This window comes from Tachysurus vachellii, chromosome 1 (assembly GCF_030014155.1).
Source record: "Tachysurus vachellii isolate PV-2020 chromosome 1, HZAU_Pvac_v1, whole genome shotgun sequence".
In the NCBI taxonomy this organism is placed as follows: domain Eukaryota; kingdom Metazoa; phylum Chordata; class Actinopteri; order Siluriformes; family Bagridae; genus Tachysurus; species Tachysurus vachellii.
In genome coordinates, this window is record NC_083460.1 from 5,483,527 (window position 1) to 5,499,622 (window position 16,096).

Below are 16,096 nucleotides of genomic sequence, written 5' to 3' on the forward strand. Positions count from 1 at the left end.
TGTGTGTGTGTGTGTGTGTGTGTGTGTGCGTGTGTGTGAGTGTGTGTGTGAGACAGACTTTAATCATAATGATGAAAACTAATGAAAACGGAAATAAGAAGGATCTAAGAATAGACTAGACGGAGGTTGAGTTAATTTATGACCTGTCTCTTTCTCTCTCCTCCTCCTCCTCTTCCTCCTCCTCCTCCTCTGCACACAGACAAGCGCACAGATAAATCGGCCGTGTCTGGAGCCATCCGCATGCACATCAGTGTAGAAATTAAAGGAGAGGAAACAGTGGCTCCATACCACGTCCAGTATACCTGCCTACATGAGGTCAGCTCCAGAGACACTGTACTATACAGTATACTGTCCAGGATCAACTTACCCAAAATGAATGAATGTATTATAATGTGATTTATTTTTTTTCCCTCTGGATTGTAGCGATAGCTCAATATGTCTGTGAGAGTAACTGAAAGTTAGTGGGCTCCACTGTCAAGGCCACCATATTGCTTTTTTTGTGTTTAAGAATAATCTGGAATCCTGTCCAGTACATTCAAAAAGATCCATGTTTTGGCTAAAATCAGTTTTGCAGACTCCAGATATTAGAGGAACCGGGGAATCGGTGGTGTCATTGCAGGAAGCATGGGTACACACATAAAAACAAGACAGAACTGTCAGGAATAACAGCAGTTCCCTTAGATGTCCTGGTAAATAACTGACATCGGACTGTACCCGAAAAAATTTTACACATAGGATCTGCCATTTCAAGAGGCAAGAAGAGTCTGAGCTATCAGAAAACGTCTGCAGAAGAATGTTTCATAAGCTTCGTAGTGTAATAATTAGTTGAAAAGAAAACAGGAACTGAGGAATCCATGATGTGAGATCTTTGGTGATCTTTGGAGATCTTCATGGACGCAGACTTTTTTTGCCACTATGATAGCTAATGATAACCACAGTGTAAAATGTGTGATCAATGTGCAGTTTAAAGGGTATCATTAAAAATATGAATCAGTATAAAAAGTTCTGAGGGAAGAAACAACTGCTTTAACGGCTGGCACTTGCATTGAAGTCTGTATATTTGTTCTGGTGTTTTAGTTTAACCAAACATGTATTTTTGTGCCATTGCTGTGTCATCCCGTGTGCTGCATCTTCACATGACCACAGTTGAGCTTAGTTCAGCACGAGCCACTCAAACACAACGATCATATATGTAAAGCGTCTACAAAAAGCTGTGTATTTAACAATCGCTTGCCACCAATTCTCAATTTGTCTGTGCGGTTGAATCTAAACCAGGAGGTTAATTTCATTAAAAGTCATTGTATTGATTGAGGCTTTTCTCCTGTGTCTGCAGCACCTATTCCATTACACCACCGAAGAGCAGAACGGCGGAGTGGTGAAGATCCCTGACGCTAAAGGAGATGATGCCTGGAAAGTTTATTTTGAGGAGACGGCGCAGGAGATCGTGGACGAGTTCGCCATGAGATACGGAGTGGAGTCCATCTACCAAGCCATGACGTAAGCTGACTAAAGAAAGAGGGAGATACATATAAAAATGTTGATCAATTTAATATGCATATCCTAATTATTTTTTTTTTTTTAGATTTCTGTAAAGCTGCTTTGCGACCATTGTTAAAAGCGCTGTACAAATCAAAGTTTGTGTGTGTGTGTGTGTGTGTGTTTGTGTACTGGTTCCAGGCACTTTGCATGTTTGTCATCTAAGTACATGTGTCCTGGAGTGCCAGCTGTGATGAGCACCCTTCTAGCCAACATCAACGCTTACTACGCCCACACCACGCAGTCCTCCAACAACGTCTCTGCTTCAGACCGTTTCGCCGCCTCCAACTTCGGGGTGCGTGTCTCTTAGATCACTCTCTTTTCCCCACACGTTTTTTTTTCTAGTATTGTCACCTGCTAATTGCAACCCACCAGCCAACTCTAACTAATATACACCCACGCTCACTTGGGGAAGATGAGGACTAACAACTGGGACTTCCTTCTTCAGTGACACATGAAGCCAGTTAGCTGCTTCTTTACAAAAAAGTGCCTCTCATGATACATTACACATGGAGGAAAGCGTTTTCTTATACACAAGCTCTCAGATGCCCGTGATTGGCTCCCAGTTATTAACGGATTTTACATGATCACTCAATATTTTCAGGTAGGATTGTCTGCTAGCTGGTGTGCACATTTTGTAAACTAGTTTGTGTGTCTGTGTTTGTTTATGTTGCAGAAAGAGAGGTTCGTGAAGCTCCTGGACCAACTTCATAACTCTCTGAGAATCGACCTCTCTATGTACAGGGTACCGACACACGATACACACTCATTTACACACTCAGAATCCCTTCAGTTAAACTCTGGAGCCAGGCTTGTCATACACATTCCATTATGTCTTGCAGAATAATTTCCCTGCTAGCAGTCCTGAGCGACTACAGGACCTAAAGTCAACTGTAGATCTTCTCACTAGCATCACCTTCTTCAGGATGAAGGTTTGTGCTGCATGTACACGCTCACACATGATGGAAATTTTTACGGTAAACCAACAAAAAGACAAAAACAGTTAAAGGTTCTGCCCCGAAACTGTATATTCAGTCAATACTTAGTGCATATATGATGAGGGATCTAAGAGAGTTCATATAGGAATAGTTATCTAGCTATAATAGACTTTCAAAAGATTTTGAAAGCTCAAAAACATCTAATTTATGCGTACCGCCCACAGATTTTCCCCTGGATTAATGACACTTGCTTTTCTGTTCACAGAGCCTTGTTGTAGTGTTTGATTTCCCATTTTTGCTGCACATTAAACACTCCACTGCTTTACTGATGAAACGCCTGCATTTTTTCACCAGAGGCACACATGCTTTACTCCGAGCATAAGGCGCTGGTTCGATGCGGAGAAATATCTTTATACCACAGTACTGCTTAATATCGCTTTATAATAATTTGCTCTTTCTAATGCAGTATTGTTTCTATAGCAACAGCTCACCTATAGGGAATCATTGTTATTGAAAAACATAGAACCACTAATATGTTTTTCTTGCTTTTTTCTTGGAGGAGTCTTCAAGGACTTTAAGGTTTCTCAGGAATATTCTCTATTTATATCGGCTGTAACGTAACTGATAACAAGAACTCATCTGTTTTGCAGATGTTTCATGTTTTCAAGGTGTCGTTTATTTGGCAAAGATAATTATAATGTAGTCCAAAAAATAACCCAGTTGTAAGCCACAACATTTACGGCTTAAATGCAACACAAGCTCGCGTTTCACTTCCCGCCTGAATGTCGCCTAAATGATTAGTTCTGGACCGTATCGCAACCTGCCACACAGCCTCATCTAGGTTGAGTTGTGGCTGCGTTCTGGCAGAGATTCAGATGAGTTCATCAGCACCTGTATGTGCACCAGATGAAAGTGCCAAACATGCGTCATCGCTCATTTCCTATCCAGGTCGGGACCGTGTTGGGGCAACACTCGCTCTGATGACTAAACATACTGTCCTGTTGAACCTCCTGCTGTTTGATTGCAACCCTGCATTTTACAGCTCAGAAGAAACAGTTACACTCCTGCTGACAGACCAAATGGGATTCTAGCTCTTTCTGCCAAGGAGATTCATTGATGCAATTGTTTGTATGTGTTTGTGTGGATGATGTGTGTATGGATGTGTGTAGGTCCAGGAGCTGCAAAGCCCTCCTCGAGCCAGTCAGGTGGTTAAGGACTGTGTGAAGGCCTGTCTGAACTCTACATATGAGTACATCTTCAACAACTGCCATGAGCTCTACAGTCGGGAATATCAGACAGATGCGGTTAGTAGATGTGTGTGTGTGTGTGTGTGTGTATGTGTGTGTGTGCTTGCATAATACATTATTACATCCATTTACGCAACCCAGGAAACCTAAAGCTACTGGTTAATGTTTATGTTGAGCTTGTAAGGAGAATCTGAAGCACAAAGTATGAATAATTTGTTTCCTACATTAAATTAGCCTAATTTCTTTGTCATAATCTTGGGTAAGGCTTAAGAAGAAAAGCATAAGATTTATTTCCAACTTTAGTCCCCAAAAATGTAATTCTCAAGCACAGCTTAAGCACCGCATGACGTTAATTATTGAATGCATCAGCACTGGATGGTTTATATGTTGAATCGAGAGCGTAGGTGTGTAATAAAGCGTCTCACTGCTCTGTTCGTTTTTGTTTCTTACCACCTCCCCGGAACACAAGTCATTTTTTACCAGCTTCATGCTCGAGATGTCAGGTTGGTTCTGCTCCAGGCGTCTTTCTTGTTATTCAGGAGCAGGAAGCAGTGAACAGTGATCACCTCTCTAATGGACGTTCCTTTTTAAGATGAAATATTGATCATAGCCGAGGTGGCGTGGTTGTTAGAGAACAGAGAGCTGCAGTGAGCCACATTGCTCTTTCCTCTACTCAACTCGCTTTTTCTCTCAGCTCCTCCAACCTCTACAGGAAGGAGGAGGTTTTTACATTATGTAAGCCAAACTGTCATAAATAGTGACTCTGTGTGTGTGTGTGTGTTTGTGTGTGTGTGTGTGTTTTCTATTTGTCCTCAGTCTAAGAGTGTTCCTCCAGACGAGCAGGGCCCCAGCATCAGGAACCTGGACTTCTGGTCCAAACTCATTACTCTTATAGTTTCCATTATAGAGGAGGACAAGAACTCCTACACACCCTGCCTTAACCAGTATGTGTGTGTGTGTGTGTGTGTGTGTGTGTGTGTGTGTGTGTGTGTGTGTGTGTGTGTGTGTGTGTGATTGATTCTCTTCTCTTAAAGCCTATAAAAAGCACTTGCTTCATATGGTATTAGGTTTCACATGAAATCTATTGTGTTATATGTTATATATGTTTATTAACAATCTGTAGCATAATGTAAGAAACTAAAGTTGTAAGTTTAATAATGCAGCAAAGATGCAATTCCCAAGCTTTACATAATGCATTAAATCATTTGTTGAACCCCCATAAGGCATTATATATACTTTTATAAAGTGTTATCAAATACACTTTATACCCCTTATGAGTTATCAAATATTTCAAATACCCCTTATGAGTAATTTAATAACAAGGTCCGTGACGTCGCCCGGTATGGCGCAACCGGGGCCCCACTCTGGAGCCAGGCCCGGGGTTGGGGCTCGCATGCGAGCGCCTGGTGGCCGGGTCTTACCCCACGGGGCCCGGCCGGGCTCAGCCCGAAGGAGCGACGTGGGGCCGATCTCCTGTGGGCCCACCACCTGCAGGAGGGACCGTAAGGGGCTGGTGCATTGTGGATTGGGTGGCAGTCGAAGGCGGGGGCCTCGGCGACCCAATCCCCGGACACGGAATCTGGCTCTAGGGACATGGAATGTCACCACGCTGGGGGGAAAGGAGCCTGAGCTGGTGCGGGAGGTTGAGAGATACCGACTAGAGATAGTTGGGCTTGCCTCCACGCATGGCTTGGGCTCTGGAACCCAACTCCTCGAGAGAGGCTGGACTCTCTACTACTCTGGAGTTGCCCGCGGTGAGAGGCGGCGGGCTGGTGTGGGCTTGCTCATAGCCCCCCAGCTCAGCAACCATGTGTTGGAGTTCACCCCAGTGAACGAGAGGGTCGTTTCCCTGCGCCTGCGGGTCGGGGATAGGTCTCTCACTGTTATTTGTGCTTACGGGCCAAATGGCAGTGTAGAGTACCCGACCTTCTTGGTGTCTCTGGAAGGGGTGCTGGAAAGTGCTCCAACCGGGGACTCCATCGTTCTACTGGGGGACTTCAACGCTCATGTGGGCAGCGACAGTGACACCTGGAGGGGCGTGATTGGGAGGAACGGCCCCCCCGACCTGAACCCGAGTGGTGTTCTGTTATTGGACTTCTGTGCTAGTCACAGTTTGTCCATAACGAACACCATGTTCAAGCATAAGGGTGTCCATCAGTACACATGGTACCAGGACACCCTAGGTCTGACCTCCGGCCGTATGTCTTGGACACTCGGGTGAAGAGAGGGGCGGAGCTGTCAACTGATCACCACCTGGTGGTGAGTTGGATCCGATGGCGGGGGAGGAAGTTGGACAGACTTGGCAGACCCAAACGTACTGTGAGGGTCTGCTGGGAACGTTTGACAGAGTCTCCAGTCAGAGAGAACTTCAACTCCCACCTCCGGCAGAGCTTCAACCAGATCCCGAGGGAGGTTGGAGACATTGAGTCCGAGTGGACCATGTTCTCCACCTCCATTGTCGATGCAGCCACTCGGAGCTGTGGCCGTAAGGTCTCCGGTGCCTGTCGTGGCGGCAATCCCCGAACCCGGTGGTGGACCCCGGAAGTAAGGGATGCCGTCAAGCTGAAGAAGGAGTCCTATCGAGCCTGGTTGGCTCGGGGGACTCCAGAGGCAGCTGATAGGTACCGGAGGGCCAAGCGAGCTTCAGCCCGGGTGGTTGCGGAGGCAAAAACTCGGGTCTGGGAGGAGTTCGGTGAGGCCATGGAGAAGGACTATCGGTTGGCCTCGAAGAAATTCTGGCAAACCGTCCGGCGCCTCAGGAGGGGGAAGCAGTGCCCTGCTCACACTGTTTACAGGGAATCTGCTGACTTCGACTGGGGACATCTTCGGACGGTGGAAGGAGTACTTTGAGGTTCTCCTCAACCCCACCGACATGTCTTCCATTGAGGAAGCAGAGGCCGAGGGCTCAGTTGTGGTCTCGTCGATCCCCCAAGCTGAGGTCACTGAGGTAGTTGAGAAGCTCCTCAGTGGCAAGGCACCGGGGGTGGATGAGATCCACCCTGAGTACCTCAAGTCTCTGGATGTTGTGGGGCTGTCTTGGTTGACACACCTCTGCAACATCGCATGGAGGCTGGGGACAGTGCCTCTGGACTGGCAGACTGGGGTGGTGGTCCCTCTGTTTAAGAAGGGGGACCGGAGGGTGTGTTCCAACTACAGGGGGATCACACTCCTCAGCCTCCCCGGAAAAGTCTATGCCAGGGTACTGGAGAGGAGAATTCGGCCGATAGTCGAACCTCGGATTCAGGAGGAACAATGCGGGTTTCGTCCCGGTCGTGGAACACTGGACCATCTCTATACCCTCGCCTGGTTGCTGGAGGGTTCATGGGAGTTTGCCCAACCAGTCCACATGTGCTTTGTGGATCTGGAGAAGGCATTCGACTGTGTCCCCCGTGGTGACATGTGGGGGGTGCTCTGGGAGTATGGGGTCCGGGGCCCTCTGCTAAGGGCTGTCCGGTCCCTATATGACCGGAGCAGGAGTTTGGTTCTCATTGCCGGCAGTAAGTCAGACTTGTTCCCGGTGCATGTTGGACTCCGGCAGGGCTGCCCTTTGTCACCGGTCCTGTTCATTATCTATATGGACAGGATTTCTAGGCGCAGTCGGGGGCCGGAGGGAGTCCGGTTTGGGCACCACAGGATTTCATCTATGCTTTTTGCGGATGATGTTGTCCTGTTGGCTTCCTCAAATCAGGACCTTCAGCGTGCACTGGGACGGTTTGCAGCCGAGTGTGAAGCGGCGGGGATGAGAATCAGCACCTCCAAGTCTGAGGCCATGGTTCTCAACTGGAAAAGGGTGGCTTGCCCCCTTCAGGTTGGTGGAGAGCTCCTGCCTCAAGTGGAGGAGTTTAAGTATCTTGGGGTCTTGTTCACGAGTGAGGGAAGGACGGAGCGGGAGATCGACAGGCGGATCGGTGCATCTTCTGCAGTGATGCGGTCGATGTACCGGTCTGTTGTGGTGAAGAAAGAGCTGAGCCGCAAGGCGAAGCTCTCTATTTACCAGTCGATCTACGTTCCTACCCTCACCTATGGTCATGAGCTTTGGGTCATGACCGAAAGGACAAGATCCCGGATACAGGCGGCCGAAATGAGTTTCCTCCGCAGGGTGGCTGGGTGCTCCCTTAGAGACAGGGTGAGGAGCTCGGTCACTCGGGAGGAGCTCAGAGTAGAGCCGCTGCTCCTCCACATCGAGAGGAGTCAGCTAAGGTGGCTCGGGCATCTGTTCCGGATGCCTCCTGGACGCCTCCCTGGGGAGGTGTTCCGGGCATGTCCAACCGGGAGGAGGCCCCGGGGAAGACCTAGGACACGCTGGAGGGACTATGTCTCTCGGGCTGGCCTGGGAACGCCTCGGTATTCCCCCGGAAGAGCTGGAGGAAGTGTCTGGGGAGAGGGAAGTCTGGGCATCCTTGCTTAGACTGGTGCCCCCGCGACCCGGCCCCGGATAAGCGGTAGAAAATGGATGGATGGATGGATAAAGTGTTATGTAGCATGAGCAATACTTAGAATAATAATAATATGTTTATAGGTAGATGTACATGCAGAATATGTTATAAAACATGATCACATGACTTCATAACTTCCACTTATCACCTACACTGCAAATTCTACACAATCTGCACCGCAAATCCAGTTTTGCTACGATACATAACAGCCTTAGTTCTTACCTGAACATTTTAGCGGCTTATAACAGGCATTATAAGACATTAAGGATATTAATCTATATAATATATTTAAATGGGTTTATATTGTATTAGGAATATACAGTAAACTTGTGGTATTTAAAGTCATAAACTTTTTTTATATATCGTGCATGTAACAACAAATCCTTATTAGAATGTATGGATACCAGGCATTTTATGTGGAATTCTCATTTCTGATTGGTCAGAAGGTGTTGACGCATTTATAACAGCATATAGACCACACTACCCATAAGCGCTCTCTGTGCAGGTTTCCTCAGGAGCTGAACGTTGGGAAGATCAGCGCAGAGGTCATGTGGAACATGTTCGCTCAGGATATGAAGTATGCCATGGAGGGTGAGGATTTCTGCAGTATGATTTATTCACGTCTGTTTAATGGTTGTGAACAGATCTAGCAGGAAAAACCGTAGAGCACATTTTAACTCGTGCTGATGAAGTAGACCAGAGTTGACACTCTACCTGTGCCCTCTTTATCGTCGCTCTCTTCCTGAGCACGTTCTTGCTTTTAGTGCAATCTGTCTCACAGCTCCTGCTAGATTGATGCTGTCTGTGTCTTTAGAGCACGAGAAGAACCGGCTGTGTAAGAGCGCAGATTACATGAACCTTCACTTCAAAGTCAAGTGGCTCTACAACGAGTACTGCAAAGAGCTGCCGTGCTCCAAAGGCTGCGTGCCCGAGTACCCCACGTAAGTACATTTAAAATCTATTTATGCGCTGTGAATGAAATAGATGAAATAGTCCCTGATAGAATAGAAAGAAGTTAAGCTGTGTTGAGAGTCCTGTCCTGAACAATCTAGCCTTGGATATCCTCAGTGGTGGCACGTCACTAGTGGCAGTGTCGGAACTTAGAGCCCGTCTCCAAGTCGGCACATATCAGGGTGAATTATACTGATATACTTTATAATACTTTTATACTATATAATTGTTACTTAAACTTACTTTACTGATAGCACTAACATTAATACGAATTAAAACAATGGGAAAGCTCCTCAGACCTGGATGAGAACGAGCAAACTTCTTTATTGTGGTCAATCAGCTAACAATTCTCTAAGAGAAATTGCCAATTTGAAAGTAACAAAAGAAATCCCAAAGAAAAGAAAAAGCATCTTCATGAAGAGCATCGGCATGCAAAAACAAAAACCCTCCGGACGGACCTGCAGAGTTACAGGATTTTTTACGCATACACCTTTGGTCCCAAAAATTCTCCTCTATATATACGCTTCCAAGCGCCTCCTTATCGGTTCCCCTCCTCACAGACCCATTTCCATATCACCTTATCATTATGTCACCTTATTTACCGGAATCATCTCATATGTTTTTGTAACGTCCTGTTCCTTACAATCCCCTTGTTTTTCCTTCACCTTTTCAACAGGAAGGAACTTTTCAACAAATGTTAATATTTATAAAGCTCTCATTCACAACTCTACGCATTTAACTTCTGCTGAAATTCCGAATACTGAGTAAATGTTGGAATTTTTCACTGGTTTGATTGCTTTTCAGCTTGGGCAATTGTGGGGTGATTACAGTCCCTGCTGCCCCATGCTTGAACTATAAACAATTTTAGCAGAATAGAGCAGAGTTTCAGGATGTTTGTGTGTGTGTTTTGGGATGTAGCTAAGCTGAACATTTTGTTGAAACATGGCAAGGCCTGTTAATGGTTTTAACTCAACAATGGCAGCAAGGACACAAACCCACTCTACCAATCTGAGACTGGTTGCTCACGAGGTTTTTTTCTTCATGTTGAAGGCTTAACTCAGTAGCTTTTTTTTTTTGCTAGCTAGCACAATAACCAGCGAAGTGAAATCTTTTTGTAATGTATCGTAATGTCTTGTTTTCTCCCTGATAAGCATACAGTGACACTGTTCATGAATTTTTCACAAATGCTTGTATGATTTTAATACTTGTTTCTGTTAGGTTATTGCCTGGTTTAAATAATCGCCTACATTCGATACGATCTGATTATCAATCAGTTTAGCCATTATTAATAATCAACGCCTATCTGGATATCTGTTGTCTTTGATAGTTGGTTCGAACCATTTGTGATCCTTTGGTTGGATGAGAATGAGGAAGTGTCCAAGGACTTCCTGAACGGTGCCCTAGTGAGGGACGCAAAGGACGGGGTAAATATAGCACATATTTTCTGCTTTTAGTCAGTAAGATTTCAGTAAATGTATGACTGTTTTAGACAATAATTATTATTGATATTGCTTATTTTTTCATAGCGCCAAGCAGATTTATAATACCTTATGTCTTCCTCTGAATTGATTTCACAGTTCCAGCAGACGTCGGAGCACGCCCTGTTCTCCTGCTCGGTGGTTGATGTTTTCTCTCAGCTGAATCAGAGCTTTGAGATTATCCGGAAGCTGGAGTGTCCTGACCCTCAGATTGTTGGCAGCTATATGAAGAGATTTGCCAAGGTATTTCTTGTATTTCTAAGAAAATCATTAGAATTTATTGAATTGAGTCTGAATTCTTGATGTATTGCTTTTTGCTTGCAATCAATTAATCTCCATCTCAACTTTTTTTTTTTTACAGACTATTGGGACTGTACTTTTGTCTTATGCTGAAATCATTGCCAAGGATTTTCCCAACCACTGCAATAAGGAGAAAGTGGTATGTGTTATTACTGTGTGTGTGTGTGTGTGTGTGTGTATTGTACTCTTTCCGGGAAATGTTCTGTAACTGTTCTCAATCCCGAAATAGGTATCCATATGTTTAATCGAATAGGGATGAAGTAATTAGCTGAATGCGGTCTGCTGGGACTGAGACAAATTAGTCCCACTAGAGAAAAACTCTCTCTCTCTCTCTCTCTCTCTCTCTCTCTCACAGACTCACACACACACACACACGCACACACACACACACACACATTTCAGCTTGCACAGGTAAATGAACCTTTGATTGACTCAAAATCAGTGTGTTTAAGAGGTTTTTAGTTATTTTAGTTCACTGAGTGATTTTGTATGTGCGTGTATTCATTTATGTTTTTAAAATGTAATCTTTAACATCTTCCATTTCTTTTTAATCAGCCTTGCATCATCATTAATAACATCCAGCAGATCCGGGTGCAGCTGGAGAAGATGTTTGAGGCCATGGGGGGCAAAGATGTGAGTTCTTATCTACCACTGAACATCAAGAGTTCAAGAGATCAATAGAACATCATATAATTCTCCTGCAACTCTTTGAAGAGTACGAGTAGACTTTTAATCTTCATGATGTCATAAATCACCTTCATATGTACTACTCAACTTTCTCGTAATCCACATATGATAGCATCATAGTCCCACAGTGATCGCAGTCTGGATGCACACCACCTAGTTTCAATCAGATGACTAATAAGAGATTTACCAGCCAACATTTTTCCCATCTTCACCTGTCTCTTTTGGTCTGTACACACTCTAGTGTCAGATTCCTGTTCTTGGCTGACAGGAGAGGAACTTTTTGGTTTTCTACTCAAAGTTTGACACATTCTGAGATGTTTTTCTACTCACTGTAGGTGTAAAGAGCCATCTGGTGAGTTCTGTGAACAGTCTGGCCATTTTCTTCTCAACTGCAGACCTGCTTTCACTGGATGTTCTTTTTTCTTTTTTGCACCATTCGGTGTAAACTCTAGAGACCGTCGTATATCAAACTCTCGAGGTCATCAGTTTCTTAAATAGTCAAAGCAGCCCATCTGACACCCTTCCAACAAACTGCTGAGAAGTTACTTAATTTTTCTTTTATGTGAACACGACTCAAGTTCTTCGCCAGTGTCTGCATGATTCATGATAAAATTCTCTGCAGATTTCCTCATCCTTCGCTCCTTAAATCCCAACCTACAGCATTGACGTTACTTGACACTAGCCTCTGTATTAAAGCTCTATTTCTGGAGGACAGCTCAGTTACGTAATGCCTGTGATATGTTAGATTCCACCGTGATTATATTTTTTAATTAAAACTCTTTGAGTAAAGCAAAGGTCATGTCCATGTACATGGTTATGTTGTTTAGTATAAGAAGTCGTTCCTGTACAAGACTCCTAGCCGCGCTCAGCTGGCACTCAGAGGTCGGCCCCATCTGTTCAGCTAGCTTCAGATTTATCTCTCGTTTCACCATCACTCCAATTTCCTAGTCATCATTTTAATCTTTCTGTCGTTTACCAAGCCTGTGCCCTCTCTTTCCTGAGTCACCCTACGATAAAAACTCCCACTCATGCTGTCTCTTTGAGAAGCTCTTAGTCATTCCCTCCTCTGCAGCGAGGCCTCTCGTCCACCTGTTACCCTGTGACACTCCGTGCATCGTAATTACTGCGTGACAAACCGTTTACAGCCCCAGTCCTGCAATCATGCAAAAACTCTTTACGGAGTATTACACAATCTCTGACTGATATCAGCATGTCATAGATTATTCTGAGGAGAAGTTACTTAATGAGCAGAACTACTGAAGGAATCAAAGCAAAATAATCAACAGTGGAGTGATATGATGCCTGAAGTTGATTCTTTTCCATATCTTGAAGAGGTTTATTCCATTCATTCATTCATTCATTCATTCATTTTCTACCACTTTATCCGAACTACCTGGGGTCACGGGGAGCCTGTGCCTATCTCAGGTGTCATTGGGCATCAAGGCAGGATACACCCTGGACGGAGTTCCAACCCATCGCAGGGCACACACACACATTCACTCACGCAATCACACACTATGGACAATTTTCCAGAGATGCCAATCAACCTACCATGCATGTCTTTGGACCGGGGGAGGAAACCGGAGTACCCGGAGGAAACCCCCGAGGCACGGGGAGAACATGCAAACTCCACACACACAAGGCGGAGGCGGGAATCGAACCCCCAACCCTGGAGGTGTGAGGCGAACGTGCTAACCACTAAGCCACCGTTCCCCCTTATTCCATTTATAACACAACAATTTTCCAGCAATAGAAATTTTACTTTATTTTCCACATACTTTTTATCTATTATAGTTAGGCTACATGTTGTCAAGCATCCATGATCCTGTTATCATTAGCGGTACATCCCTCGTTAACATCAATTTTCTCTCAATTGAAGTCAATAAAAGAAAAAAAAAGCAGCTTGTCTTTGTAGCGAGAAAACTCATACTCGTTCAAACGTTTTTCTCCGAATATAATTGTTCTAATCAGAATTACACATGTAGCACAAAACCAATAAGCATCTCTAATTCCTTCACAGCTAATTGTCTATTTTTTGCGTATTTAAGCCTGATGATATCATGAATATTAAGTAAACCATCTGAGTTCTGTGCCAGATTCCCTGCTGTGTACTGCTAATCATTTAGCATGTCAATGCTGGCGGTCAGGGATTCATGTGTGTATGATTTGCTTTTCAGCTGAACGTGGAGGCCAGTGACTTCCTGAAGGAGCTGCAGGTCAAATTGAACAATGTGATGGATGACCTGAGCAGGATCTTTGCGGTCAGGTGGGTTTCCCACAGACGCTGTTCATCTTAGCACCGTCATCAATATCACCATATAGTTTGATGTGTTGTCAATATTTTTAAATAGATTTGATATAGATTTTTCTAGCATTTGTGAAACCTAACGCAATAAATGTTTGCTATGAATGTAACTTGTACTTTTTTCTGGTATCATCTAGAAGCATCTTTATTAATTCCTTTTTGTTTAAAAGTGAATTTAAACCTAGTGAAAATGTCATTTGTTCTAGTTGTCATGGTTACGTCCCAACATTGCTGCGCAAGCCAGCGTGACTTTTTTCTGCGTGTTTCTGTAGTTTCCAGCCTAACATCGAGCAGAATGTGAAACAGATGGGCGACATCCTGAGCCAGGTGAAAGGTGCTAACGTTCCCGCAAACGGAAACGGCAGCCTCACACAGGACGCTGACAATGTGCTTCAGCCCATCATGGACTTCCTGGACAGCAAGTGAGATACACACTTCATTCTCAAAGACTTTGTTCATGGATGTTGTGCATCAGCACGAAACTTGTAGTTTATTAGTGAGGCTTTAAAGGACAACGAATTACACACTGTGGTGGGATAGGTGGCTAGTTTGTGTGTAAACAACCTCCATCCTCAGCATCCTCCAGTTTAAGATCCCACTCCACTGAGTCCATATGATAATGTGGCTCAGACTCGTGACTTTACTACAGTTATATTACAGATATATGATGAGCCAGAAAATTTACCAATGAATCATGGGTGTAAATTTCATTTAACAGTAGGGGGGGACAATAAATATACAATTTCTCATGAGCAATTTTTGAAGGTGACACAAATAATACAGTCAATAATACAGTCAATGGTAATTCAAAGTGCTTTACATAAAGAAATTAAAACTATCATAAAAAAAATCACAACAATAAAAACAAGGAATTAAAAAAAGGTTTATTTTATTTAAAGTTGTAAATAAATTTTTAAACACGGCTTTGGTGTGTTAGTTGCAGTGCACTATGCAACAAGCTATTGTAAACAAGCTAACGTTAACTAGATAAGTAATATTTTAATCGCTAATATAGCAGATTCATGGAAATTCGTAATCAGCATTTTGCCGCAACTAATTTATGAATGAGTCTGCATCAACTACATTAAAGAGAATCGCTTTATTTAAAGTGAATAAAATCCCCTACTTAATGGAGTCCAACATTAATTGAGCCGCAGCCACACACCTGACTGGGAAAGCAGGCAGTGGGTCAAACCACTGTGAGGAAGGGGAGGGGGAACTCAACTGTTTCTAAATGCATTTTTTGCGTTTGTTATTTTACTACTTACACAATTATTTAGGTATACATACTTATATTTTTCACAATAGAGAGTGCGATATTTTTTAAATAATTTTTTATGGGGGGGGACAACCCTCGGATGGAGGAGGATTTTTAGGATTTTAGTATTGATTTTTTGGGAATGATTTTGATTTAAATTAGAAAGAAATGCAGTGGTCCTGAAATACAAAGCTTTCTTGGGTATTTTGTTTTGAGATACTAAGTGTTTTTGATAAGAAACGTAGTCGGATCTGAGATGTCGGATGAGCTGTTGAACCCTCTTTTGTTTCTCTATTTCTCTCTATTTAGTTTAACATTATTTGCCAAGATCTGTGAGAAGACGGTGTTGAAGAGGGTCCTCAAGGAGCTGTGGAAGCTGGTCATGAACACCATGGAGAAAACCATTGTTCTTCCTCCACTTACTGACCAATCCGTGAGTGCCTTTAAGTTAAGAGCTCATTTCCAGCAGACAGTGAAAGCAGTACGGTTATAAATATGTTAACAATCCCATGTTTTGTTATTTCTCTTGCCAAGCGACTTATACTATTACAGTATGAAGGATTCACGTTTGCATTTGATGCAGTCGCAGAATTTTCACAGGAGTCGTCGCTTGAGTTGTCAGTTTTACACAATTTTTAATATCTTAAAATAGTGTGTTTTTTTGTACGTTTTTAAATTGCCATTTTTTTGGTTAACGTTTAACATCTGCATGGTGTTTTTCTTTCGGCTGCTCCATGTTAAGGGTCGCCGCAGTGGATCATCTGAGGATGCGGATAGTCCAAGGTTTTGGTTTAACAACTTACTGTGCTGTAATACTGTGTCGAGAACTAGTTGCTCATGCAATGCTTGCTGCTAGTAATGAGCTGTGTGCTGAGATCACACATTTCCTAGACAAGGAACACAAATATGAATCGATGGGAAATAAGAAGCCGGAAAACAGTTTGTGCTGCCGCCTGGATT

At 43.8% G+C, this 16,096-nt stretch overlaps 1 protein-coding gene across 1 annotated transcript in view; it reads left to right on the forward strand.

Annotated features, from left to right (window-relative positions):
* LOC132845526 (protein unc-13 homolog A) overlaps positions 1 to 16,096 on the forward strand; it is a 53,480-nt gene that overhangs the window by 30,148 nt on the left and 7,236 nt on the right. The window contains exons 20-35 of the mRNA XM_060869561.1: positions 200 to 315; positions 1,334 to 1,497; positions 1,678 to 1,831; positions 2,213 to 2,281; positions 2,379 to 2,468; positions 3,644 to 3,778; positions 4,538 to 4,665; positions 8,663 to 8,748; positions 8,972 to 9,098; positions 10,436 to 10,532; positions 10,686 to 10,829; positions 10,948 to 11,025; positions 11,442 to 11,519; positions 13,751 to 13,839; positions 14,151 to 14,300; positions 15,446 to 15,569. Coding sequence (XP_060725544.1) covers positions 200 to 315; positions 1,334 to 1,497; positions 1,678 to 1,831; positions 2,213 to 2,281; positions 2,379 to 2,468; positions 3,644 to 3,778; positions 4,538 to 4,665; positions 8,663 to 8,748; positions 8,972 to 9,098; positions 10,436 to 10,532; positions 10,686 to 10,829; positions 10,948 to 11,025; positions 11,442 to 11,519; positions 13,751 to 13,839; positions 14,151 to 14,300; positions 15,446 to 15,569 — 1,829 coding nt within the window. The remainder of the gene's footprint in view (positions 1 to 199; positions 316 to 1,333; positions 1,498 to 1,677; positions 1,832 to 2,212; positions 2,282 to 2,378; positions 2,469 to 3,643; positions 3,779 to 4,537; positions 4,666 to 8,662; positions 8,749 to 8,971; positions 9,099 to 10,435; positions 10,533 to 10,685; positions 10,830 to 10,947; positions 11,026 to 11,441; positions 11,520 to 13,750; positions 13,840 to 14,150; positions 14,301 to 15,445; positions 15,570 to 16,096) is intronic.